The sequence below is a fragment of the Penicillium hordei genome (assembly GCF_028827395.1).
Source record: "Penicillium hordei strain IBT 12815 chromosome Unknown utg000003l_segment0_segment0, whole genome shotgun sequence".
NCBI classification, from domain to species: Eukaryota; Fungi; Ascomycota; class Eurotiomycetes; order Eurotiales; family Aspergillaceae; genus Penicillium; species Penicillium hordei.
The window spans coordinates 4,377,559-4,402,087 of record NW_026623144.1 but is presented as its reverse complement, the minus strand read 5'-3'; the positions used below and the strand labels follow the sequence as shown (position 1 = coordinate 4,402,087).

Below are 24,529 nucleotides of genomic sequence, written 5' to 3'. Positions count from 1 at the left end.
AGAAGACTTTTCCCAAATCGTCCATCTTGAGCGCGAGCGCCTTTACCGTTCAATGGATTCTATCAAAACTATGTCCAATGCAATATACAATGATGGAAATTTAGATGCTTTAGAGGAGCCTGAAGATGTGACTGAGTATATCATTTTCTCTATTGATACGGCTACGCACGATCGTGACTTCCTAGATCCGAACAACGAACCAAAGCTTTCTATCCGCACTACATTCGATCAAAACATCAATTCACTAGCCGTCAAAATAGTGGTTCAAGAACACGAAGAGTTGTCTTATGCTATCAATGCGGCTATTTCACGATCGGTGGCTTCGATGGGGCTTGAAAGATCGATCTACCACTACGGTAGCACCACGATTCCTGTGGCCAACGGTCACAAGCAACCAGATGCGGCATGGGGCCCAAGACCACCACCAAATGGAAGCCCACGAAGACCAACCGTGGTAGTTGAAGTAGCAATCTCTGAAACGTACGCCAAGTTGCTTCGTGATACCAACCGGTGGCTCGACCCAATCGATGGTCTCGCGAAGGTCGTGCTAGCCATAAAAGCAGACCGACGGCGGCCCAGGATTACCATCGAAAGATGGCAGTACGATAGTGCCAAGGCAGAGAACGAAAATGTCCAAACCGTCGAGATCATCGAAAGCAGTGAAGGTGACAAAGTCACAGTGACCGGTGGCCCACTCCTCATTCCCTTCCACCTTTTTTTCCTCAGACCTGCAGAACCTTCTAAAGAGGCCGACATACTCATTCATGAGCAGGAGATCAAGGAGATCGCCCAGTTAATCTGGGAAATTCAGTTTACGGCGTTTTGATATCCTCACTTTGGCTTTGTGTATCTTTATACTATGTCTAGCTAAGTTGTGTCTTCTGTATCTTGGTTGTGCAGTTTGCATTATAGCTATCCTCTCAGCCAGGTCAGTTAGTCTAGGATTTGCGTTGTCCTGTTAAGCCGAGTTATGGCATCGTTACTAAATTCAACTATTGGTGATGAATTTGAATGAGGGCACGTAACAACGGAATATAGAGTATCGATTACTACAAAAATCCGATCTAGGCTGACGTTATAACACCAATTCAAGCGTCCTATATTATAAAGAAAGATATAAGCATAATAAGGCCATAACCATCCCTATATCTAGGGCAGTGTCTTCTTTACTACCTATGTTAGAGTCGAAGTCACGCTAGTCGTGCCGCTTACGGATTTGCTAGTTATACTAGTCGTACTGCTCTAGGCCTTATTAGATCCCCCGAGTAAGCTACCCTAGACTATTACGAGGATAGTGCTAGCTCTGGACTTTACCATAGCCTATTTAAATATATTCAGGGTGCCCTAGCTATTTAAGCTAGTAAAATATAAGTAAGCTAAGTATATCTTAAATTAACCTAATTTAAGCCGTATTAACTATAGGTAATAAAAAGATAACTAGTATAAAATATTACTACCTAAATCAAGGTACTTATATCAACTCCTAAGGTAGAAAATATAATAGTAGACTCGTAGCCGCGTTAATTAAAGGTAATAAAAATATCGTATAGATACTACTAAATTTAGATACTAATATCAACGCCTAGGGAGAATACGGCTCTACACTTTAAGTTACGCTATCCGAAGACTATAAAAGAATAGCCTAGTTACTACTAGATCGAGGCGCTCTTATCGAGATAAAGATAAAGAGCTAGAGCCTACTAAATATATCTAGCGATATTTCCTCTTACTTTACTATAGCCTTGCTATTAGATACAATCGTCGGACGTGAAAGGTAGTGTATAGCTTTAGTCGGTAGATAAGTAGATTACTGTGAAGCCCCACTATGTAGGGCTCTAGTTTAATCGATCAGAGTGACAGGGTGTATACAATACTACTACGAAGGCCAATGCATATAGCAATGCCTATATTCAAACTGAACTCCAAGCTTCTAATATGCTCCGAGTTCTACTATATATAGTAGTGTGTTCGTTAAGCGAGGTCATATGACTATGAATTCCATCTATACATATGCCTCCGAAGGTTGTGTGGACCCACTTCGGGTCCTGCGAACCTCACTGGGGAGTGGACCTGACAATTACTAGATAAAAGATCTAGGTACACTCGGACACTATTAAACAAAATCCTACCAACCCTTGGTTTCCTCTACGCGCTATTAGTGATAATAGACGGAGCCCCCTTTCTCCTTTACCAACCGTAAGAGAGCTCGTCAATCTAAGCAACTAGAACAATGCCATTACAAAGGAGTATAAGTTGGTAGCCATATATAACTTCTGTGGCGCCTTCGAATTGTGCCGCTGCCGCATTCACTTTTACTGATGCACTTATTCGTGTGCGTTGTGCTTAGAGTAAATTGACAGAAAGCTGGTGTACGAACAATGTATGGTATAGATGACCAATGTTGAAGACTCTAACTAAATTGACAAAACCCGCTATTTCAACAATCTGTGCGGACAATGATAACTAACTGTAGTATGCACTTTGCATGGTATGCCTAGTACCCAATGCCATGTAATATTTTTGGTATAATACCTGGTTTCTACCATGTATTCGGACTTGGTGTTTGACACTATTCCCTGATTACATATACATTTCTCTATCAAGCAACCTTCCAAGGAACCTTAGAAGAGCGTTAGTATATATGGATAGGAGATTGCTATCACAAGGTTTGTATAGCTAGAAAGCAGATGAAGGGCTGCCGTGACATTGACCTTATGCCCATTGCCCTGAAATATAATGTAGGGATTACCTATTTAGGCCGATTTATGCTCATAATCTAGATTTGGCATGACCCACTTTGCCAATACTGCCTGTAGTCGTAGAACTTCACTAGAATGTACACAGAAATCTTGCCCGCAGCGTGTGTGTCCGCAGCCTTCAAAAATGGGAAATCAGCAAGAACTAGGATGACAAAGACAAGGTTTCTAAGGTTGGAGGATCTCATTTCCACGCTAAACTATATACAGCTAGTCTAATTTTAGGTCCCGCCAGAGACCCAGTCTTCCAAGGTTCCCCTTACCTTTCGCCTTCCCCACCAACACGACCGTCGCTCTTTCTACCCCATCATAGATTGCACGACTCATCGAGCATCTGACATATGCTCCCTACGTGTCGCACTGCGAATTTCTATAGCCAATGTGAACACCATGTTGGGTACTCGAAAGCCTTTACGCCTACGTTCTGCCTGCACGGAGTGCTATGCCGCCAAGGTAGGTCTACCACTAATGAGAGCGATGGATACCCATACACAAACAACCTGACCGTAATGGATTGTCTCTAGGTCCGCTGCAGCGGCGAGAAGTATGGCTGTGACCGCTGTCGCCGGAATGATCTCTCTTGCGAATACCAGGTATCGATGGTAGGTCGTGCGCCGAAGAAGCAACGGACGAAAGCGAGTGACCAGACTCTCCATCTGCAAGAATCACGAGTTTCACCCAACACGATTTTGTATCAATCAGGGCCGGAAAGCACTGCTTCCCCACTCCCGGTGGTCAACTTGCCCGTGACAGGGCATCCCCCTCTCGTAGTCAATAATACAATGGGAGGTGGCCCTGTCTTCACCATGGGGGAGTTTACCGCCATATCTACAGACACGGAGATCGAGAGTTATTTGCAGACCCTGTTAAGTGATTACCCGGACCTACCGCTAGTTTCGCCCGGCGCGATCGATGGTTTCTGGCCGACAACAGAAAACTTACTACTCGATCCGCGTCCAGGAATCTCCAGTTCCGAGGGCACATCTGCAGCATCCGGCAAGCGGCCAGCATCGTTGCCCATCTCTCACACGTCGGGGATGCCCGTTAAGAACCCGCAGGGGTTCCCCATCCAGCAGCCGATGGCGGATTCTGTGCGGTCCCGATTAGCGGAACAGATCGACGCGAGAGTTCCCCCAAGCTATCGCGATCCGTCAGTGGTGTCGGATTACCCGCATGCCGCCGCCCTGATGAAGATCATCGAGTACTTGGAAGAGCAGCTCCAGATCCCCCGGGTCCCAATCGACCAAGCGATGCGCCTAAACCGACAAGCGATGGCTAAGGTACGGGAGGTGACCGACACTGACGAATTTCGACGCTGCCAGAGTTGTCCGCTACTGGTGGCGACCGTTATGGATCTGGTTGTGGGGCTCTATGAACTCGTGATCCTCTGTATCCAGCACCCCGCGGGTGAAGGCGACGCCACCTCCTTGGCCGATCAAAATAATCCGCCCTGGCGACAAAATCCCTTTCAGAAGCCGGCTGACACGGGTGAGATGCCGAGTGATAGGTCAAGTCCCGAATCAGCTATCAGCAGCGGTTCAGAGCCCCCGGTTTTTCAATTTGGATGCCTTGAGTTCGATCCAGATGAACAAGAGATCTTCCGGGCTGCGATGGTGCGGCGTGATTTGCGACGGTGCGTCGAAACCATCCAGTACTGCACTCAAGAGATTATTCAACGACAGAGCCAGGCCACAAATTTGCACGGTGGGCCTCTCGGTGGAGTCTTGCAATCGAGAGGGCCATCAAATAATGTACACACTCAGTGGTACCAGGAGATGGGATACCGGGCTAGGGACCTGCTGGCCGCTCTTCCCGCCCAGTGCACCCACCGATGAACAACAACTTGATTCTCCATCCCTGGAGAAAAAAGTAGCACTTCCTTTGTATCTCTCGGATATACAATCCTTGTAGAATATTTCCGATCCAAGTATAATGACATGATGAAACCCAAATGAATATTTTTTCACTACTAGTCCCCTACGAGTACACCCTCACTTCGCTCTTTTGCGCAACCATCTTATGTAATGATCCCAGTATCGAAGCCGAACATCTTGAGATTAAAAATGGTGTGGGAAATAATACAGCCATTTTACCAGTAGGCCACATCAAAAACCATGGTCTCTAATTATGGCCTAGAAGGGGCTATCTCTTAGGTTGACAAATGGTAATAGCCGGCGGACCGATATTGTCGCTCCGAACACTAGGCCGGAGATTGGACACCGAACAGTCGACATCCAACACCGCAGCGCCAATGCATAAATTATTTATTCCATAAAGGTGAGCGGTTTAAGTATGAATTTGGTGATTTATACGAACACCCTCTTTTTATTAATTCTTTTGGATATGATCTGTTCCAAATTGGCTATTATGAACTCTTCGAGGGAGGTGTTATATGAGTACATAGGTGTGAACAACCCTACGAGGCTAATGCTCTTTGTGGTCTTTGGAGTACTAGTATGCAAGCCAATCCCCCATTTCCCTCTAATTTCTCACTTGTCTGCTTTCCGCTTCATTTCGAATGTGAGGATGTGCTCAACGCTAAATTGATACCGAAAATCCCTCTAGATAATTTTTCTTGTTCTCCGTGAACACAATGGAAAGTTCAACCACAAAAAGCTTGGACATTACCCGATTGAAGGCGCTCCATTTAGGTTGCCATTTGTTGGCCACATATGGGCATTTATCTGGGATCCAGATATGTTCCTGCGCTATTGTCGGTATGTTGTGCCTTGACAGAAATCTGAGGGCAAGGATTGATCTCGATGGAATATACAGTGAGCGAGCCATTCATGGCATTTTTAATCTCAGGATGTTTGGCGTCGATACTCGCATCATTCACAGCCCATCGCTGATGAAGTCCTTCTTTGCCCTGCCCGGATCTGTTATCGAGCATAAGACCATGGGATCGAATATTATTACCAAGATCTTTGATTTTCCATCGGCCGAGGTACCACAGATGATAACACACTTTGATCAGTTGATGAATACCTTCATTACGCAGCTGACGAAAGGCCCGGGCTTTGACCGGTCGTGGATTAAGCTCTTGGCAGATATAGAAGAAATAGTGCCATCTATTGTCACGCCGTCTCCGGGTCACAAGGGCTTGCGGAGCTGGGAGCGTACCGCCAATATCAAGGTCCAACCTAACGGGACAATAGAGGCAGATCTTTTCCCTCTCGTCCGGAACTGCGTGGGCTCGTTAAGCTCGAAGGAAATGATGGGGCATGTCTTCGTCGATTCCCACCCGGACTTCCTGGAGGATATCTGGCAGGTAGACGCCAACATCATGGGGTTTGTCTTTGGCATGCCGAGTTGGCTACCATGGATTGCGAGAGCCCGGAAATCCCGAACACGCATCTTGGAGAAGTTGATTGCATGGCACACAGAGATGGAAGCCGTTGGCCCGGTGGCCGACTCGGATGCGGATTGTGCGCCGTTTGGGGACGTCAGTGACTTGATGAAACAACGGCAGAAAATCTGGTCTGCGCGAAGATTCTCGATGAAAGCCCGAGCTGCTGTAGACTTGTCCATATTATGGGCGTAAGTAATTTTCTATCTTCCTACTTGTCCTGTTGTTTCCTTGTCTAGTGGCCACATTCCACGAGCATATAAGTCGCCGAAGAAGTCTAACGAAGGTGACGAGAATAGACTTAATGCCAATTCTAACTCGACAGTGTACTGGATGTTGCGAAACATCTATGCTACCCCTGGCCTCCTGGAGGATGTCCGCCGGGAGATTGCCCCTGCCTGTTTAACTACAAACGACATGTTGCAGATCGACTGGAAGAGACTTCTGAACAACAGTCCTCTTTTCAAGTCTTGCTACTTCGAAACTCTTCGTATTGACTCAGCCTCTTGGTCCTTCAAACGCCTCCAGAAAGATTGTATTTTACAGGAAGCTGGAGAGGACGCCCGTCCGCCCATAGCAAAAGGCAAGCCAACAACATTCCACATGCAAAAGGGTGATGCGGTACTTGTCCCTTCTGATCTACACCATACCGATGGGCGGTACTTTCCAAATCCATCGGAGTTCCGTCCAGAGCGTTTCTTCGTGAACGCAGATGATGGCCATGTCCAGTCAGAAATAAAGTCCATCCGGCCATATGGAGGAGGTGCAACGATGTGCAAAGGACGGTTTCTCGCAGAGCGCGAAGTCCTAGCATTTGTGGCTGCCATGTTAACCTGCTGGGATTTGGAGCCGGTCAAGGGTAGCTCATGGGATATGGACAGTAGGGCCAAGACAAGCGGTGTCTCCAGCCCAAAGGATAACTTGAGAGTTAATCTGAAAAGAAGGGTCACCTAGAAGGTCTATTTACGCAATTCAAATGAATATTTTAGGAGGTTCTGTTGGATTATTTGTACATATTTAGTATGTATTCGTCTCTTAGATACACCTTTTACCACCCTCCGTCCTCAAGAGTTAGGCTAACGGAAAGTTTACTAAAGAATATCTTGATAAAAGCGAAGGACGCCATTCTAAATGTTCTATTGTCTAGATTGTTCGTCGTTAATTAGACTCTAAGGATTTGGCTGTCATCTTGTCTATCTTTTGTCCTCCTTAAGGGCATCATAGCCTTGCTGTCAAGGTTCATAGTCTAGAACTTAGTATCTGAAAGCCTTTAATCTCAACTCTTATATTGCACCCTATACCTTGATGTCTCCTAACAATTGTCTCGGTTGAAGAATTCAGATTTTACTAATCAAACACAAAGCCACACACAAAGTACCCTTTCAAAGCTATTACAGTTTGGTTGCCCGAGCCCAGAATAACTGCATCTCCCCACTCCGTGCGCCGGGAACAGGCGATAGTCGATCCGCCAGCACAAGCTGGGACTCTCCACAGCCTGCCTGTTCAAAGAGTGAGAATATCTGGCTCTGAGAAAAGCTGTCATGGGAGATGGTATGCGCTGCAGGGTGTTTCGGATCTATCGTGTCATTCATGTGGTGATGATGGTGATGGTGATGATTCTCCGAAACGGACGGAGTTGTCTGCACACTAGCTTGCTGTTCAGTCTTGTGCGATGAATTACGCGTTGCCCAGTCAATGATTAGAAGGACACCGCCCGGTCGCAGTCTCTCGGCGAGACGTTTGGTGGCCAACACGATATCATCGACATGGTGCAATGCCATACAAATGGCCACCAAATCGAAACCACTCAGCTCCTCCTCACTGAGTGGAGGTTCAGTTTGAGTGACTGTGGGAGCTAAGAGGTCACCTTGAACCGCTAACATGCGCGACTCGTCGAGGCCTAGTTCCACTGCGGTTGCACGATATTTGTCCAACATGCCATCTGATAGGTCGATGCCAATGCATTTAGAAAAGTGACGGTGGAGGGACTGCAGAACGGGAACAAGTCAGTATTGCGTGATGTGGTATCGTACGTTTTAATCGTTAAGTAAGGTCAATAACTCACGCGAGAGACAATGCCATTTCCGCAGGCGTAATCCATCAATTTCGTCTGCCGGCTGTTATCGACAGTGGGAGACTGGACGCCTATCCAGTCCAGATTTCCCATCAGAAATTCAGAAATCTGATTCTGCAGATCGTGTACCCATTTGTCTTTAAACACTAGCTGGGAGGCATTACTAGTCACAGTCAGCAGTCAGCTCTGATCCCCATGGGTCTCGTCTCTCCATTGGTTACGACTTACTTCCAATATGCTTGGTTTTTGTCGGCGAGCGTCTCCCCCATTGTGCTAGGTAGGTCGAAGGTCTCTATGAGTGTGGTTCGATATCGAAGAAGGAAAGCGAATATGACCACCAGTGCAGCTGCGCAATATCGCCAGGTGAGCATTAGTGAGAAGGTAATGGGGTCCTACAACGAAGTATTTAGATGACCCAAAATACATGTGATCGATTAGGCAGGGGAGTGATTAATCGCCTGAAAACAACCGCTTAGAAAGCAAAAAGGAGGCTAGATCATGATCCACCCCGGAATGCCGGCGTGGCGGCTCAGGTGGGGTCAAAATACGGAGATCGCAGACAACGATTGGCTTAACCCAACGGACCGAAGCAACGGGCCGATACTAGTGGTATCCAGCAGCTTATTATTCAGCAAAGGCAAGGGACCGCCCACCATCCAAATTTGGTAAGGCAAGTAGCAGAGGCCCGGAAGGCCGATTGGTCAAACCTACTATAACTTAAACTCGGGGAAATCTGGATTTTTTTTTCATCATCTTGGCAGTGCATATATACGGTTTGGTGAGCATAGCTAACAATAATCCTTTTTTACTGCAACACAACCAGAAAGTATCACTATCATCAGCAATGGCAGACGGCGCCTCTTCAGACCTGCCTGGCCCCGGTCGGCTGGCTCTTACTATGTTTGCTCTGTTCATGGGCATGTTCACTGCCAACCTGGACTCAACAATCCTGGCCACCGCTATTCCTTACATCACCAATGAATTTCACAGTCTCGATGACATTGGTTGGTATGGTTCGGCCACGTTCTTGACATTTGCGGCCTTCCAGACGACCTGGGGCAAGGCGTTCAAGTACTTTCATCTGAAATGGTCATATCTTATGTCTCTCTTCATCTTCGAGCTGGGCAGTCTTATTTGTGCCGTGGCCCCTAACAGTGTTACTTTGATTGTCGGCCGCGCAATTGCAGGTATCGGGGCTGCAGGCCTATGTACGGGTACCTTTGTCATCATTGGGTATACTGTCGAACCGGAGCGCCAACCGAGGTTTATGGGTGTTATGGGAGCCACTTACGCCCTAGCATCGTTTGTCGGGCCATTGGTGGGAGGGGCGTTCACTGAGAAGGTCACCTGGCGCTGGTGTTTCTACCTCAACCTACCTATTGGGGGTCTGGCCGCCTTCATTATCGTCATCTTCTTTCAAACCCCTAAGACAGCAAAGCCAGTTGAAGCCCCCTGGAGGGAAAAGCTCCTCCAGCTAGATCCAAGTGGCTGTTTTTTCATCATCGGGGCCGTTGTCTGTTACCTTCTGGCGTTACAGTGGGGTGGTTTACAGAAGAAGTGGTCCGACAGCAGCGTGATAGGCACTTTAATTGGCTTCATTCTGATTTTCATCGCCTTTGGTGCTAACGAATGGTGGCTTGGAGAGCGCGCCTCCATCGTACCACGTCTGTTCAAACGCCGCAGGATCCTTGTCAACTGCGCTGTCGTCTTTTTCAACTCTGGCGGATTTTTCATTTTGATCTATTATCTGCCCCTCTACTTCCAATCTATCCGCAACGCATCTCCTATTGGGTCCGGTGTTCGCAACCTTCCATTCCTCATTGGCGGGATCTTCTCCATGATTTCTGGCGTTGTTATCAGTGCCACCCAAAAATGGGTTCCATTCATGGTAGCCAGCGCAGCTCTCAGCGCGGTAGGGGGAGGATTAATATACACCATTGACCAAGACACATCGACTGGCAAGTGGGTCGGATTTCAGATTTTGGCCGGTGCGTCGACAGGATTTATTTCGCAAATTCCTATCATGGCAAACACTGCATGCGTGGATATGGCCGACATGAGCACTGCTTCCGCCATGACGCTATTTTTCCAGCTCCTTGGCGGCTCATTCTCTGTTTCCGCTGCTCAATCTGTGTTTGGAAATACGCTTCTGCGTAGAATTCGGGAGACCGCGCCTGAAATCTCCCCGGCGCTTGTCCTTTCGGCTGGTGCCTCCGAGCTGAGGAACATCTTTCCGGCAAATGCACTGCCCGGAATTCTGACAGCGTACATGGATGGAATCAAGGGTGGGTTTGCTGTGGCGACAGCCTTGCTAGCTGTGAGCTTTCTACTAGCTCTGCTGGCTAAGTGGGAGAGATTGATACCGCAAACGCAGTCGTGGAGTAACCCTGGTGTTGCCGATGAGAAATCTCAAACCCAATTGGACTCAGAAGGTGATGAGAAGCCCACTGTTTGATTGTTTTAATGTGTCCCTTTCTCTTGGACTTGGCCATTTCTTGCAGTCAGAGTGGTGATCGGCATCTAGTAACCACCGACAATGCCTTGGACGGCTGTTTATCTGGAGAAATCAAAACCACGGCCCGGATGGCCAACCCTTTGTCTACGTTTATAAATATATTGCCTAATTCCCTAATTGAGTTATTATATAGATTTTAATATTGCCTTTACCAAATTGAGAGACTATGTGACCTGTTCTGACTTGTCTGAGTCCCGTGTAAGCCGACACCTTTTCGCTGCATTTGATTTAATTCCCTTTTCATCCGCCTCAACCAATGAAATAACGAAAAATGAAACGAAAAATGAATAAAGGGACTGAATAAAAGAGAAGAAATATCTTGCTATAATGTTTTTCGAATGCTAGACTGGCCTTTGGTATAATGATTCTCAGTGTAGGTAAATTTATTTAGATCGTTCAACATACTGCTAGATTATAGAAACATTTATTTGACGCAATGAGGCACAACATAATCATTACTACAAATTCACACACCCTTATTGTCGTCCGGTAGAATAGGGAGGCAGATCAGCTTCATCTGCGGATGCGTAATCCACGTCTTTTTATCACGTCCCCATTTCTTACCCACCAACTCCTTGGGTAGATGTAACTCCCATTTCACGACCAACTCTACGAGTAAGGCCCGAATAACCAAATCTGCCACATACCGCCCCATGCATTGCCGTGGTCCAAACCCGAATCGCCAGAAATTGTAGCGGGCCTCGATGCTATTTACCTCCTGGAATCGACTCGGTCGATATTCCTGTGCGTCAGGGCCCCAGAACTCATTCTGGATGTTGAGTGCGTATGTGTCAACTACGAAGTTTGTCCCCGCTGGAATAACATAACCGTCGATTATTCGCTCAGTAGGAGCAGATTGCGGCACGGAGAAGGCGGCTAGGGGCTTCAGACGCGATGACTCAGAAATGCAGGCAGAAAGAAAAGAGGTCGCACTGAGGAGATATTGATGTTCGGTTTTATCTTGTCGTGCTTTCTTGATCTCCTCTCGTAGTTGTCTCTGCACTTGTTGGTCAGATGCCAGAAAGACAAGGTTCCATGATAGGCCCCCCATTGTCACGTCGAGGTTGGCGTATAGCATCTCATCAAGAGTGTGTTGCACATGCTCATCACTGACAGTACCCTCGTGGAGAGCATCAAAGAGTTGGAAGATAGGGGTCTCGGTTAGAGACAGATCGTTGGCCCGCTGGTATGCCATGTGATTGAACGCCTTCCATTTAGTTTCGAATTCGCGTAGTGTCCGGTTGGTCTCTGTTGGAAGGAACCTGGAAATTTCCAAACGACTGAGGCCACCTTGGATGACATGTGTAAACAACCTTTCATGAATGGGGGCTAAATACCGCAACCCCCTTTCCATGTCTGGAGGGAGTTTCCCATAGATCACATCGGCAACGGCGAAGAAGGGAAGCATCTTCAGGTCTTCAACCGGGTCAATGAGACCGCCAAGTAGGCTTCCCCTTTCCTCAAGGTCTCGAATATAGCTTTTAACACGGTTCTGGAGCAGATTGACATGACTGGAAACGTTATTGTGTGAAAAGGCTGTCTCACTCACGGCTCGCAGGTGCCTCCACTCCTGGCCGCTTACAAGTCCCACGCATTTGCCCAGAACTTGGCCCATGAGGTAGCCCGAGTTGTTGTTCACAGCTTTGTAGTGTTTGTCCGAGTCCTTAAAGATAATCTTGACATGTTCAGCCTTTGTCAACACGCTATTGCTTTGGTTAGCTAGCCTTGCGATATGAGAGAATGAATAACTCAATGATGGGGAATGTGCGACACACATTTCAGGCTTCATTCCCGACCAGATTCGGTAAACAGTGCCGTATCTCTTCCTCCATTGCTCGCTGTTTTCGATGCCATCGAGGAACTTTCCTATGTCGCCTTGACCGTTCGGCCAAACATAGGGACATGAAGGAAGAGGTATGCCTCGGTCTAGATGCCACACTGGGTACTTTCGGAGGAGGAGCCACTATCACATCTGGGATTTAGCTTGATACCAATATATGGCTGTGGGTTCGACATGGCATACTTGAACCACAGAAGAGATGACACGATTGCAGAAATTACTGTGGGATGCTAAAATTGAAATGATGAATGCGATCCCGATGACAATAACTGCAAAACCCATTTTATCGGCGTTTATAGATAGATCATAACATGAGAAGGTTGAAATCTAACTACACGTGCGCAAGTCAATCACTTAAATATGAAATCAGTACGATTAACTCTGGTCTCTCTCATATACTACCGAGATCTTGACAAGCAAATGGAACCTGCCCCGAGTAGGACCTCATTGACTTCGGCATCCGAAACTCGGCCCGTCTCCACCTGCAGCACATCATCTTATTGATATTTCCCATTTATCACATGGCTATAACCATAGAATTATACTGCATCGTCTACTTTTCTCCTCTTTACATAGTTCTACACACTACAGCATCACCATATTATGCATTATGCTTCATTCCTTTACTATATTGTAAATTGTAACAAACATATTTAACTTCCGGGTTGGAATAGTGCTTTTAATTGATATCACCGGTAGAGATTTGAAAGGTCCAAATTAGCCATATCTTGACCGAGCTAACCGTCCATACAATTGAATCGTTTGTTGAGATAAATGTTAGATTTGGAAGACCAGAGAATCCTGAATTGTTGTACAAGAAGGCCCGCTCTTAAGCCCAACGTCATACAGTATGAATAATAAGGGAATTTCTTCATTCGAATACTAAGTCCCAGGAATATCCAATCAAGTTAAAGGAGTATGCAACACAGCATCCCCCACTGATGGCCTCATATCAATCGCACATGGCCATGAATTCCTCAGATGATGCACATTGAAAATATCCCATCCTGCCTGTTTGGCCAGTCTATGCCAGTCTGCCATAGTCCGCTCCAAACCGTTGGCAGTAATCATCATATTCATATCTGCATACCGGGATAGACGCGAGCTATGTGTATAGTCCAGAATCGACTCCAGAACCACCAGTCTACTTCCTAGGCCCATAATAATAGCGCTCCGAATTTTCCGAAGGATTTTCACTGCATCTTCATCTTTCCAATCATGCAGACACCATTTGAGTGTGTACACCTTAGACGGGGGGATGTATGAGAAGAAGTCTCCTGCGATGAGATTTTCTTTTGGGACACGTGGTCCTAGGTCTGCAAATCGACCCTCTCGGGAATGGAAATCCGGGTTGATATGATCAATCACCGCGGGAAGGTCGTAGACACCTCCGATCATCTGTTTGTGCTCCCGAAGTAGCAGTGCAACAAGCGCACCGCCACCACCACCGATGTCAATCACCGTCTCATTGGCAACTTCCTCCCACGGATAATCGGCAAGGATTCCCGGTGCCTGAGCGGCTGCCCCAGCGCCAAGGGTGCGATGGAGCTGTGGCAGCCAGCCCTGGTTCTGGAAATAGGTGAACATATTGTCATTGGTGTCAAAGTTGATCTGAGCGGGCCAGCGAGCGACTCCTTCCATCAGTGAATCTGGAATCCCACGCGCCATGTCGTAGAACTGGTCTCCGTAAAGAATGACCCATTCCCGCCACTGTGTCCAGTGGCTGGACAGCAGCAATGTCGAGGTATGATTGTTGCTGAAGCAACCAGTTGATCCTTGATAGAAGAATATGCCATTACAGCACAAGACGCGCAAGACCTGTTGAAGACGGTCCGCGTGAGCACCGCAGGCTTTAGCGAGGTCTTCAATAGTCATGGGTCCGTTCGCCTCTAGCTTGTCTGCTATGTTGAGGTTAACGGCGCCCAACAGACATTTTGCATGAACATAGCCTGGTATCCAAGGTGGTCAGTACATATGCCCTATTGTAGGTCCAACATTCCCGTTATTTGGTCATCACCATACCGAAGAAGTGGTCTGCCAGAACTAGGTGGCCTGGTTCGAGCAACTGCTCGACTTGATGGAGAAGGTCAATTGACTGATTGGCCAAGGCTGCGGCGTTTGCACTGGGCAGAACTCCTGGCTCATGGTTGTGGAGTGAGTTCTCCAGCTGTTGACGGATATCCTGCCTTTTAAGAAGCTCTGCCGTCTTCTCAAGGTACGAGTTTAATGACAACAAAGTTTCCTCCATCTTGACGAAATGCAAAAATAAAAATTGCTGTGTTTTAATCCTGAAGATTGCACGTGAGTAGACAATATGATATAATCGGTCAAAGGAAGCTGTGATAATCTCTAAATGTATATATATGTATATCGTTGTACTCTTAACGATTGATGGAAATGGATGACGCCCTTCCATTAGTCTCGGGGGCCGATTAGTTTCGATATTGTCTGTTTCGGCCTCCGATAGGAAGCCACAAGGCCCCGAGTGGATTGTTATTACTTAATCAAATCTAACGCCGTGAGAGTCCTGCCCCGCCCAATGGACTTGGAAGGTCTCTAGCTAGTTGGGTTCTTTAATTGATCATAGGGCTTAGTATATATAAGCTCTGTACATCCGCCTTAGACGATACCTAGAAATAAGTCGACCGAAGACTTATTCCTCGCCCGAGAATGGGTTAGGGGGCCTGATAGTGGCAGACGGTGCCTATGTCCCCTTAAGGGGTGAATTGACGTAATAAAAACGATCATGACAGCGTGGATGGGAGAGCGTGGGGCCGATGGGTTGGCAAATTGCCGATGTGAAGGTGGGGATATTCCTCACTTCCTCGACCCGACCTGCGAATATCAACATCTTAATAAGCTCTGAATATTATCTCAGTTCATACTTCACACTCAAGCAGTCGGTAAACCCAAAAATGCGTATAAAGCCCTGTATTATATGACAAAACGTTGAGTACTATGGAGTTTCAAGAATTCAACGGCTGAGAATTAACGGAAAGCTGAAGTTTTTGACCGCAATGATCGAGGATTCACTAATATAATCCTCCGGCTATGACAGGCTGGTGGCCTAAAGTTTGCTCGCACACAGGCAAAAAATCGAACTCCTGTTGGATGACCACAAATAGGGTACTGAGGAAGATGCAGAAGGCGAGCCAGGCACTGGGCGATCGCATGTAAATGGGTGACGGCCACCAACCCCTCCAAAAGCTGCGAAAGCCTGATCCAGCAGGCCCTCCAATTGAACCTCAAAGTCAAACTGACACTGCGTCTTCCAGTGAAACGATGCAAGAGGAGGGTGCTCGGTGACGCAAGCCTCAACACACAAGTAGCTAAACCCCTCGCGAACGCCAAATTCTTGTTGGCTCACGTGGTGAACAGGAAAATGAATTTAGAAAGGCGAAGCATGTTACTATTGTTCGAAAGGAGACGGGGAATTTCTCTCCTGGGTCCTATTGCTGAAAAAAAGGCAATACACGAACTGCTATTCGCAGTGCCAGCCAACACAATGCAGCTTCGTGAAGAAATGCCCAAAACAACCAAATCCAGACCCCAGGAGACTTGGGACAATTATATGAGCCAGTGAGATAGTAAAAAAGGAGCACAAGAAGTCGAAGGCCACTATCAAGTGCTTCGAACGAAAAGAAAAGCCTTGAACGAAGATCATAAGGACGGGCAAGTGACTTTCTAGATACAGAGAACGTGCACTTTTACACTACTGCCGTTCGAGTCTAACCCCGATTTTCTCCTACATATAGTCATTTACGTGCCTGTCTCGTAAATAAAAAGGCTCAATGTGGAGAGACCACATGGCTTAGCTCTAGTCGCGTGGCTCGCACCGAGGCTTCCATTACCCCTGCTTCGCCCGAAAGTATGATGTAGTACTCATGCATGTAACCCTACAAGGTGAGGCCTGATTTGCCAACCGAGGAGATCAATTGTATTTCGAGACAAGTAGATCGGAATCCCCTCTTCTGCTCTACTTGTCGAGGCTCTGAGGCCCTGAATCTGCGCCCCCATGTAGTGCCGTCGGATTTTCGGGCAATGCCTTAAAACGGTGATTGCTCGCCGCAATCCGTCAAGGAGACACAGGGGACGATAGGTTAATTTGGAGATTCGGCGACCTTGAAGATACCTAATATCAACGGTAGCGTGCCCATAGAGCTGTAAGGAATTGCCAACGGGATTGTTTCACCTTTTAAGCAAGTCAATATGAGTGATTTAGCTTTGATCTGGAGACTGCTGATAGGAAAGTCGAAACCTGACCCCGCGCGTTGGTTAGCGCGTTGGTTAGCGTGGCATTTTGACAAATATTCACGGATGATGCCGTGATATTGACTAACCGTTAATTTTCAATAGCCTATTTCAGCTCTACCTATATATATATCTGGCCAGAATGGTAAGATCCGACATATGCAGGACTAGTGCTGACGTAATTTGACGTGGCTTCCAAGGTTGCGCCTTTCTCTGCATCCGTGCACTGTGTTGTATGTCTCAGGGATACGATTCAATGCTAGCTGTATTTAGACGTAGTCAACTGACCGGGATATATATTACTATCATTTTTTCCATTTCTATTACAACTTTCAATCAAGGGCTTATCTGAAGGGTGATAATGAGGCAAACATGGATAGGTTCACATTATAGGAAGAGAATAGACAGATCTACAACCCATCGGTGCTTCCTCGTATTGTCATTGGAAGAACCCTGTTCCAATATGCATGCATAGTCCAATCTAATTGCATGCAGACCCACTGCCCCCCGGAATAACGGGAGGGAGACGGTTTTTTTTCCCCTTGAGGTATATTCTAACGGACCGTGACCACGATGAGGCTAACTAGAAAAAGCTTTAAGTTTCATTGTTCTCGTCAGCAATTGCGACATTTAAGTCAACTATGGCATTTGAGAACACAGCAGATAAAACGTAACGCAACCCTCTCCCTTCCCCGCATTCTCCAAGTGCCAGCCATCTAGATGGACCCAAATTGAAAATGAATCTTTTCAACTAATTGTCTCTCCAGTAGCAGCGTGGTAGTGGGCGTCGAGGGAAAGAAGGATAAGAGTCCTACACCGGAGAAAGTGGTTCGATGGAGGAGTGCCTGTAACACCTGTCATGCCGCCAAAGTTGGTCTCTCTCGATTTCTCACCAGCTCTCTTACTGCACGTATATAGGGGCCTAACAGAGTCTCCTTCACAGGTTCGCTGCACTGGCGAAAGGAGTGGGTGTGTCCGATGTCGAGAGTCTGGTCATCAATGCGTTTATATGGTCTCGCTCGTCGGCAAGACGCGCGGACCCCGTAAAAAGCGCAACCGAATCCACCCCAGCTGTCCAACGTCCGGCGGCGAAGTGGACCGACGAGAGAGTCCAACGAAATCCATGAGTCCCTGGTTAGCCGACCCCAACGAGCCGTCACCAGGAAGGGGGTGCATTTCCTCTTTTGAAGACAATGCCTTTCTTCCTTGGCATGAAACACCAATACCAGATGCTGCTCATCCATTGGAACGGATCGAGACGTTGTCCGACGTCCTTGATGTGTTCCCACCCTTTCCCACGCCAGAAACATCCGAGTGTCCGGTAGTGCCATGCCGGCCGAGCACCGCGGAAGAATTGACCACGCCGTTCTCCACGGCCAGTCATCATCAGTCGGACAGTGGAAACCTATTCCACTTTTCCGGCTCGGCCGAGAGCACCGCCAACCCTGCGCCGTTGTGGTCACGTCATATCAGCGGGACCAGTGCGTCTGTGGGCGACCAAACGGGCGGCATATTTTCTCATTGCGATAATCGGGAAAGAAAAACAGCAAATACTGGTATCGCCGCCTGTGTGGAACTTGTAACTTGTCTTGAAGCCCGGCAGCGGGAGGGCCCGCATGCGGTGGACGAAATGTTAGCGACTAACCGGGAGGCAACCAACAAGATCAACGAGCTAATTGTGCTCGACGGACCAACGCTGAGCTCCACTTCCTCTTTGCTCCTGACGGCTGCGGCAGAGAATATTTTCACTGTCTTCGAAATCATCGTCCGATCCAAATCCTATGACCAATATACCATGCCTTGTGTGGGATTTGGGACGTTTTTGATTGATCCCGAGGAACAGAAGGCCATACGAACCCGGGTGGTATCCAAGGAACTCCGTCTCAACACCGAGATGATTCGTCGCCTGTCGAGGGCAATCACACAGAGGCGGGGATCTGTCCAGGACAAATTGAAAAGGTGGCTTCAAGAGTTGGAGCAACGGACTGAAAATCTGAGTTCCATGGTAGAGAACGAATGACAAAGCCAGAGTCGTGGCTTCTGACTTTCTGGGGAAAATGTCGAATACTAAGTCCGAATATATGGTAGAACCAGGTGTAATACCCGGAACAACATGTGACATTGAGTACCAGGCATACCATACAAAAGTCCACTGTATATTACAGTTAGTCATCGATGTCCGCAGAGATTGTTGAAATAGCGGATTTTGTCATTTTTGTTGAGAGTCTTCAATATTGGTCATCTATACCATATATTGTTCTTACACCATTCATATACGAAAGAAAATCAAATTCAAGAACCTTTCTTAGCCCTTCTATGCTTCCTAATTTCAATCAACACCTTCTTCCACATCCGCTTTATCTTTTCACTCTTTTCGCTTCATATCTTTGATTTAGCTTGAATTAATGATACTTTTATATAACCAATTTAGACACGGTATTCGGATGTCTAATATGAGGGATTGTTTATTCTCGGGTTGCTTGATCAAGGATTTCTGGTACACAGCCTTCATGCATTGCAAAGTTCCTCGATCTTCATTCCGAAAACAGTCCCCGGGTCCAATTGTCCCGATGTATCAGGCGTGGCGTCCATCGCTCTTTTCAATCCCGCTTTGATCTCCCCCCATTCGCTTTCCCGTATCAGCAGATCCAGTGCGGTTCTAACCAAGAATTGCGTTCGGTTAATATCTTCGTATGAAAACAACGCGTGGTCGTACTCCATTCGGAGGAGAAGCTCCTCCGCTGAAATCGCTGAGAATTCAAACATGAGCTTAAATTTGGAGCCCTGAGCCCAGGTATATAGTGGTTGGGTTCCATCGAGGGGGAGCTCTAAGGAATTCTGATGGCCGTGGAAGGACACCATCACGTCGAATAGTGGATGATTTGGAAACTCAGCCGTGCTGTCAAAGTGACGCCATAGCTGTGTCCAGGGCACAGCATGAGCTAGCACCGCTTGGCTCGACCGTTGAACGCCCTCTAGGAATGATTTCGTTGACATTGCCATTGTTTCGCTCGGGGACTGTATGCGGACTCCCAAAGGTTCGAGGAACAATCCGACGGTTTCCATATCGCTCACGGATGGGCGGTTTAGATGCGGAGCACCCAAAAGAACATCAATGGTATCTGAGTCTGGCTGAAGAGCAAGTGCCACTGCGGCTAGGGATAATTGATGGGATGTGATACTGTTCCGGTTTGTGAAATCGCTCATATTCTGGGCCATTCCCGGTGGCATCCGCGCAATGTAACTAGTACCATGATAGTTGACTCGATTCAATGGAAATTTTGGCAGGAGGGGAAACTCAGGTGGCGGAATGTCAGCAAGGTATTCGGCCCAAAATTCCATATCTTCCTGCGACCCGACCTGAGACCAGAGATCAGAGTCGATATAGGATCGATCTATCGATAGTGCGGGCTTCCCCTCACAGATGCTTGTCACTTCATTTAGCAGTAGCTGCATTGTGGTGAGATCACAGATGGTATGAGTTGCGGTGATCACAATAATATCGGGCGAGGATAGGACTCGAACCGGATATTCCATATCTAGGCGGAACGGCCGATTCACTTCCTTCCAGAGGTTCAGTGATCGGACGAGCTGCACTTGGGGATGATGTTCAAAGGTCTTCCGGTGGAAGCATCCTGGTAGGCGCTGGACGTACCGCGAGCGCAGGATTTCATGTCGCGCCAAAACCTGATCCCAGGCCTTGATCAACTGCATCCGCCTTTTGGGGGTCTTTACCTCGAAGGCCAACGATACAGTGAACGCTGAGGTGCCGCAATCCAGAACGTACTTGGTAAGCCATTCTGTCTCCATTGGAGAAAGCCGGTGACAGCTGATTGTGTTCTTTATCTTTTGCCTGACAAGGCCATTTTCTTCCACCTTACCCGGCTTCCTATTAAGGGATAACTTCTCAACCTCATGTGCTAGATCATGTAAAGTACCAGCTTCGATAACTAGTCGAGGAGAGACAGCGAAGCCGAAGACACTACTCAATCGGCTGGCTAAGCGCAGCTGTAGGATAGAATGTCCACCCAATTCGATGAAGCCGGACTCTGACGAGATACTGACCAGGCTGGGGATCTCCAACAGTTCAGCCCAGACGCAGGCAATCTTGTACTCACAGGTTGTCAATTTCTCTGAGGTGGGAGTCTTGGCGCCATGGACCATCGCCAGAATCTGTCGATAATCGCGCTTGCCCACCGCAGTGAGTGGGAATTGATCAACCGGGAGGATGTACTTCGGGGTCGCGTGAACTGGAAGAATTCCGGCCAGTTGTGGCCGGATTGCAGTCATACACAGACTGCTGGGCTGCAACATAGCGACGAGATGATCGTTCTGGCGTACGACCGCCGCTGCAGTCACTCCGGGCAATCTCGCGATGCGGGTTTCGAGGTCGTCAAGATCTAGACGGAACCCACGCAGCTTGATCTGTCGGTCATTTCGGCCCAGACAGACCAGATCGCCCGCCTGGTTCCAGTATCCCAGATCCCCAGTGGCATACATGCGTTCTCGTAGGCCGGCACAAATCTTGTCCTCGAAGAATCGCTCGCGCGTTGCGTCTGGCCTGTTGAGATAGCCATTGGACACTTGGACCCCAGCTAGGTAAATCTCTCCAATCACACCGGGCAGAACCATCTGCCGCTTTCTGTTGAGGATATAGATTCGCGTCGTCGGATTGGGACGTCCTATGGTTGGTGGCTTCTTAGACACAAGTCTAGTTATAGTCGCCCCACAAGTGGCTTCGGTTGGACCGTACATGTTGTATAGTTGTTTGGATGCTGCCCAGGAATCGTTGACCTGTTGGGGTACCGGTTCACCAACTAAATACACCTTGATATGTTCGGTTAGCAGCATGTAGCAGGGGGAGGTCGAATAAGACACTCACATTAGTGAGTGCTGGAAAGTCGCAAGGCCTAAGGACCTTGGCGACAGATGGAGTCAAAATCGCCGAGTCCACCCGCTTTAGATGGTCAAAAGGCCCCGTGGAATCAGGAAGTACCAGTGTAGCACCATAACTGAGAGCCGAGAAGAGCTCGTGAATGGATCCGTCAAATGATACCGACATGAGCTGGGCAATCCTCTTACCAGGCCCGGCGAACAATCGCACTTCACAGTCTCGCTGGAAGGCAACGAGACCGCGGTGAGTGCATATGACGCCTTTTGGCTTTCCCGTGGAACCTGAAGTAAAGCACAGGTATGCTGCTGCTGCGGGAGTAGGGTTCGCGCGCGGCACCCTCCATGATGATTCAATGGCATCGTGAGTGAATTCTGTTGAAGTAAGAATCTCTTGTACCGTGATAAGCGCCTCGCAGGTGGGAGGCTTGGCAACGGCATCGGACACGTCTGGGACGATAAAGAACCGACTGGTGGATGATTCAAACATCGAGCACCGTAGTTCAGGTGTTAGGTTCTGGTTCAAAGGGCAGTAAATCCCATTCGCCTTTAGAATTGCGTAGATCGCCACGATCCAGTTCATAGATTGGTCGGCATGCACACATATAATCTCTCCCTCACAGATATGGATGGTGTCTTTGAGATACCGGGACAGCCGGCTACTTTTCTCATCGAGTTCCCGATAAGACATCGAATATCCGGTGTGCTCTAATGCCATTGTGGTCGGATCGTTTGTCACTGCACGTTCAAACAATGTGACCAGATCGTCGTCGATCGACGTTTCGGTCGTCAGCCCAGAATAGCAATTCCCATAGTCCATCAGACGTTGGCGGAATGATGTTCCCATGAGGTCCTCTCGACACATTTGAACTGTGTATGAGGGCCGACAGAGAGCACTTAGGGATTTAGCATATTGTTGTCCCAGAAGTTCTACTTGTTCAACATTGAAGTGAGTGCTAAGGTAATGCATATGAAGCTCTCCATCCGGTGCCACCATGATACTCAACGGAATATCGCTATTGATCAGGGTCCGGGTCGTTTGATTTGGGCACGAGCCGACGAGGTCCCCCCTCATGGCGGTCTCATATTGCATTGCCACGGCCGACGAGAATTCACGGCGGTAGCCGTGTTCTGGTGTCGTCCAGTGAAAGGAGGCCAGTTCGAGGAGCTGGGAGAAAACTTCCCCTAAAAGTTTAGAGCTCATCATCTGATCCTCCAATGAGACATGTAATGGCAGCGTGTTAACCAGCGGTCCTACGGTTTCGAGAACGCCCGGAATATCCAAGTTACGTCCTGAGATGACTGTGCCAAATACCACCGTGTCTGAATCGCTGAACTGAGACAGGACCAATGCCCACGCTGCCATGTAGATTGACGCGGGCGTCACTGCGAGCTCTTTGGCGTAAGCCTGTAACCGAGACTGTGATATATCGGGTGTGACGCTGTGAAGAAGCGAACGAGTGTTCCCGGATGTCTCGCTCGGCGGAGGTAAGAGGATTTCCCCTGCAGCAGCCGGAAAACGGGCTGTCTGTTCCTCCCAAAACTCGCGCCCCTCTGCTTTTAATGTATGTTGTAGCTGTCGAAGCTGAGTTGATAGTAATGCGAACGAGGGGCCAGGTTGGGCCAAGTGCCCTCGACCGACGTTTTCGACCCGCTCCAATAGAATTTGCATCGAAAATCCGTCCACCAGGGCGTGGTGGACAGACCACATGACACATGCTACTGTGGGTTGGGAGTTGAGGGACTGTTGAATGACTACCTTGAAGCGAAAGCCGATCTCAGTCATCGTGGGTAGTTCCTCGAGGATAGCCTGGTACTCTTCTTCGGAGTTGGCGATAACCTCCTCCCACTCAAAGGTAGGTCTTTCAATCTCGACGAGATAGCCTACCCCATCCTTGAGTTCGAATTTGGTGCGGAAAATTGGCTCCGCCTCTAGCACTTTCTTCCAGGCCTGCTTGAGAACGGATATTCGCTCTGGAGCACATGGTTGTTGATGCCGAATGATATTCGTTCCCGGACGCGCTTCACTTCCATTGATGAAAGTCAGTTGCATGTCGGTGACAGGGTATCGTTCTGGTCGTTGTATTGATTGTGAATCTCTGGAGTTGAAACCAATGTACGCGGTTGATTTATTGTTGATCGAATCATCCGTCAGCTGTAAGGAGGCTGCGTCGACAATGTCGGCCACTGAAAAGGCCCTTAGGATATCTTGGACCGTGAGGAGAATACCCGACTGTTTGCAGGCTTGAGAGAGGCTCACTGCATCTAATGAGTTTCCACCCTGAGCCACAAAGCTGCAGTTATGGTTGAGCTCCGTAATAGGAATATGTAGCAAACCCGAGATTAGTTGCAGCACAACCGTCTGTGGGGGTATCATGCTGCCGAGTTTCTTGATATGGTCCCTTTGAGGTTCTTCTGTGTCAGAAAATATCACCTTGAGTCCACGGTATGGAAGAGAAATGCTTTAGATATTATATATTATAGTAGAAAGTCAGAATAGGGTCAATTTCTCCACTATCCACAAAACAGAGCTCGTGGGTAAACCTTTAGAGTAATGCAGCCGGGTATTCGGCGGCCGAATAGGTACCAGCCGATTTTGGTGGCCGACCCTGTGTCCATATGGTTATGTTTCAGATCTTGTAGAGATATCGGGGCCTGTATTCAGCCTCACTGTAACCGGGGTATTTACCACATGCCACCGGTGCGAAATACTGATGCACGTACTCTAAGTGGCTAACGAAATAATATGTGATCAACAGAAGTAATGATATTTGCTGAAGATGATCTAAGTATCTCCATAAAGCTCTCTAAGTAACTTCATAGAGACAAGGGGACAAATGGATGAAGGCAGCAA

General features: G+C 47.9%; 9 protein-coding genes across 9 annotated transcripts; 5 read left to right on the top strand and 4 right to left on the bottom strand.

Moving 5' to 3' along the window:
* Positions 1 to 52: 52 nt before the first annotated feature.
* N7537_006885 (uncharacterized protein) lies at positions 53 to 826 on the top strand (the record flags this gene model as incomplete). The annotated part of the gene is made up of 1 exon (XM_056897942.1): positions 53 to 826. The coding sequence occupies one exon, from the start codon at positions 53 to 55 to the stop codon at positions 824 to 826; it is 774 nt and encodes a 257-aa protein (XP_056753727.1).
* A 2,529-nt stretch (positions 827 to 3,355) lies between these two features.
* On the top strand, positions 3,356 to 4,591 carry N7537_006884 (uncharacterized protein; the record flags this gene model as incomplete). The annotated part of the gene is made up of 1 exon (XM_056897941.1): positions 3,356 to 4,591. One exon carries the CDS (start codon positions 3,356 to 3,358, stop codon positions 4,589 to 4,591), a length of 1,236 nt encoding a protein of 411 aa, XP_056753726.1.
* Positions 4,592 to 5,607: 1,016 nt separating this feature from the next.
* On the top strand, positions 5,608 to 7,059 carry N7537_006883 (uncharacterized protein; the record flags this gene model as incomplete). The annotated part of the gene is made up of 2 exons (XM_056897940.1): positions 5,608 to 6,296; positions 6,345 to 7,059. The coding sequence occupies 2 exons, from the start codon at positions 5,608 to 5,610 to the stop codon at positions 7,057 to 7,059; spliced, it is 1,404 nt and encodes a 467-aa protein (XP_056753725.1).
* A 437-nt stretch (positions 7,060 to 7,496) lies between these two features.
* On the bottom strand, positions 7,497 to 8,448 carry N7537_006882 (class I SAM-dependent methyltransferase; the record flags this gene model as incomplete). The annotated part of the gene is made up of 3 exons (XM_056897939.1): positions 7,497 to 8,093; positions 8,171 to 8,342; positions 8,408 to 8,448. 3 exons carry the CDS (start codon positions 8,446 to 8,448, stop codon positions 7,497 to 7,499), a joined length of 810 nt encoding a protein of 269 aa, XP_056753724.1.
* Positions 8,449 to 9,023: 575 nt separating this feature from the next.
* On the top strand, positions 9,024 to 10,634 carry gliA (MFS-type gliotoxin efflux transporter gliA; the record flags this gene model as incomplete). Its single annotated transcript, XM_056897938.1, has 1 exon — positions 9,024 to 10,634. The coding sequence occupies one exon, from the start codon at positions 9,024 to 9,026 to the stop codon at positions 10,632 to 10,634; it is 1,611 nt and encodes a 536-aa protein (XP_056753723.1).
* Positions 10,635 to 11,160: 526 nt separating this feature from the next.
* gliC (cytochrome P450 monooxygenase gliC) lies at positions 11,161 to 12,816 on the bottom strand (the record flags this gene model as incomplete). The annotated part of the gene is made up of 3 exons (XM_056897937.1): positions 11,161 to 12,397; positions 12,470 to 12,657; positions 12,718 to 12,816. 3 exons carry the CDS (start codon positions 12,814 to 12,816, stop codon positions 11,161 to 11,163), a joined length of 1,524 nt encoding a protein of 507 aa, XP_056753722.1.
* Positions 12,817 to 13,437: 621 nt separating this feature from the next.
* gliM (O-methyltransferase gliM) lies at positions 13,438 to 14,782 on the bottom strand (the record flags this gene model as incomplete). The annotated part of the gene is made up of 2 exons (XM_056897936.1): positions 13,438 to 14,483; positions 14,557 to 14,782. The coding sequence occupies 2 exons, from the start codon at positions 14,780 to 14,782 to the stop codon at positions 13,438 to 13,440; spliced, it is 1,272 nt and encodes a 423-aa protein (XP_056753721.1).
* A 2,644-nt stretch (positions 14,783 to 17,426) lies between these two features.
* On the top strand, positions 17,427 to 19,237 carry N7537_006878 (Zn(II)2Cys6 transcription factor domain-containing protein; the record flags this gene model as incomplete). The annotated part of the gene is made up of 4 exons (XM_056897935.1): positions 17,427 to 17,455; positions 17,553 to 17,655; positions 17,729 to 18,790; positions 19,217 to 19,237. 4 exons carry the CDS (start codon positions 17,427 to 17,429, stop codon positions 19,235 to 19,237), a joined length of 1,215 nt encoding a protein of 404 aa, XP_056753720.1.
* A 56-nt stretch (positions 19,238 to 19,293) lies between these two features.
* On the bottom strand, positions 19,294 to 24,052 carry gliP (nonribosomal peptide synthetase gliP; the record flags this gene model as incomplete). Its single annotated transcript, XM_056897934.1, has 2 exons — positions 19,294 to 21,612; positions 21,668 to 24,052. 2 exons carry the CDS (start codon positions 24,050 to 24,052, stop codon positions 19,294 to 19,296), a joined length of 4,704 nt encoding a protein of 1,567 aa, XP_056753719.1.
* Positions 24,053 to 24,529: the final 477 nt, after the last annotated feature.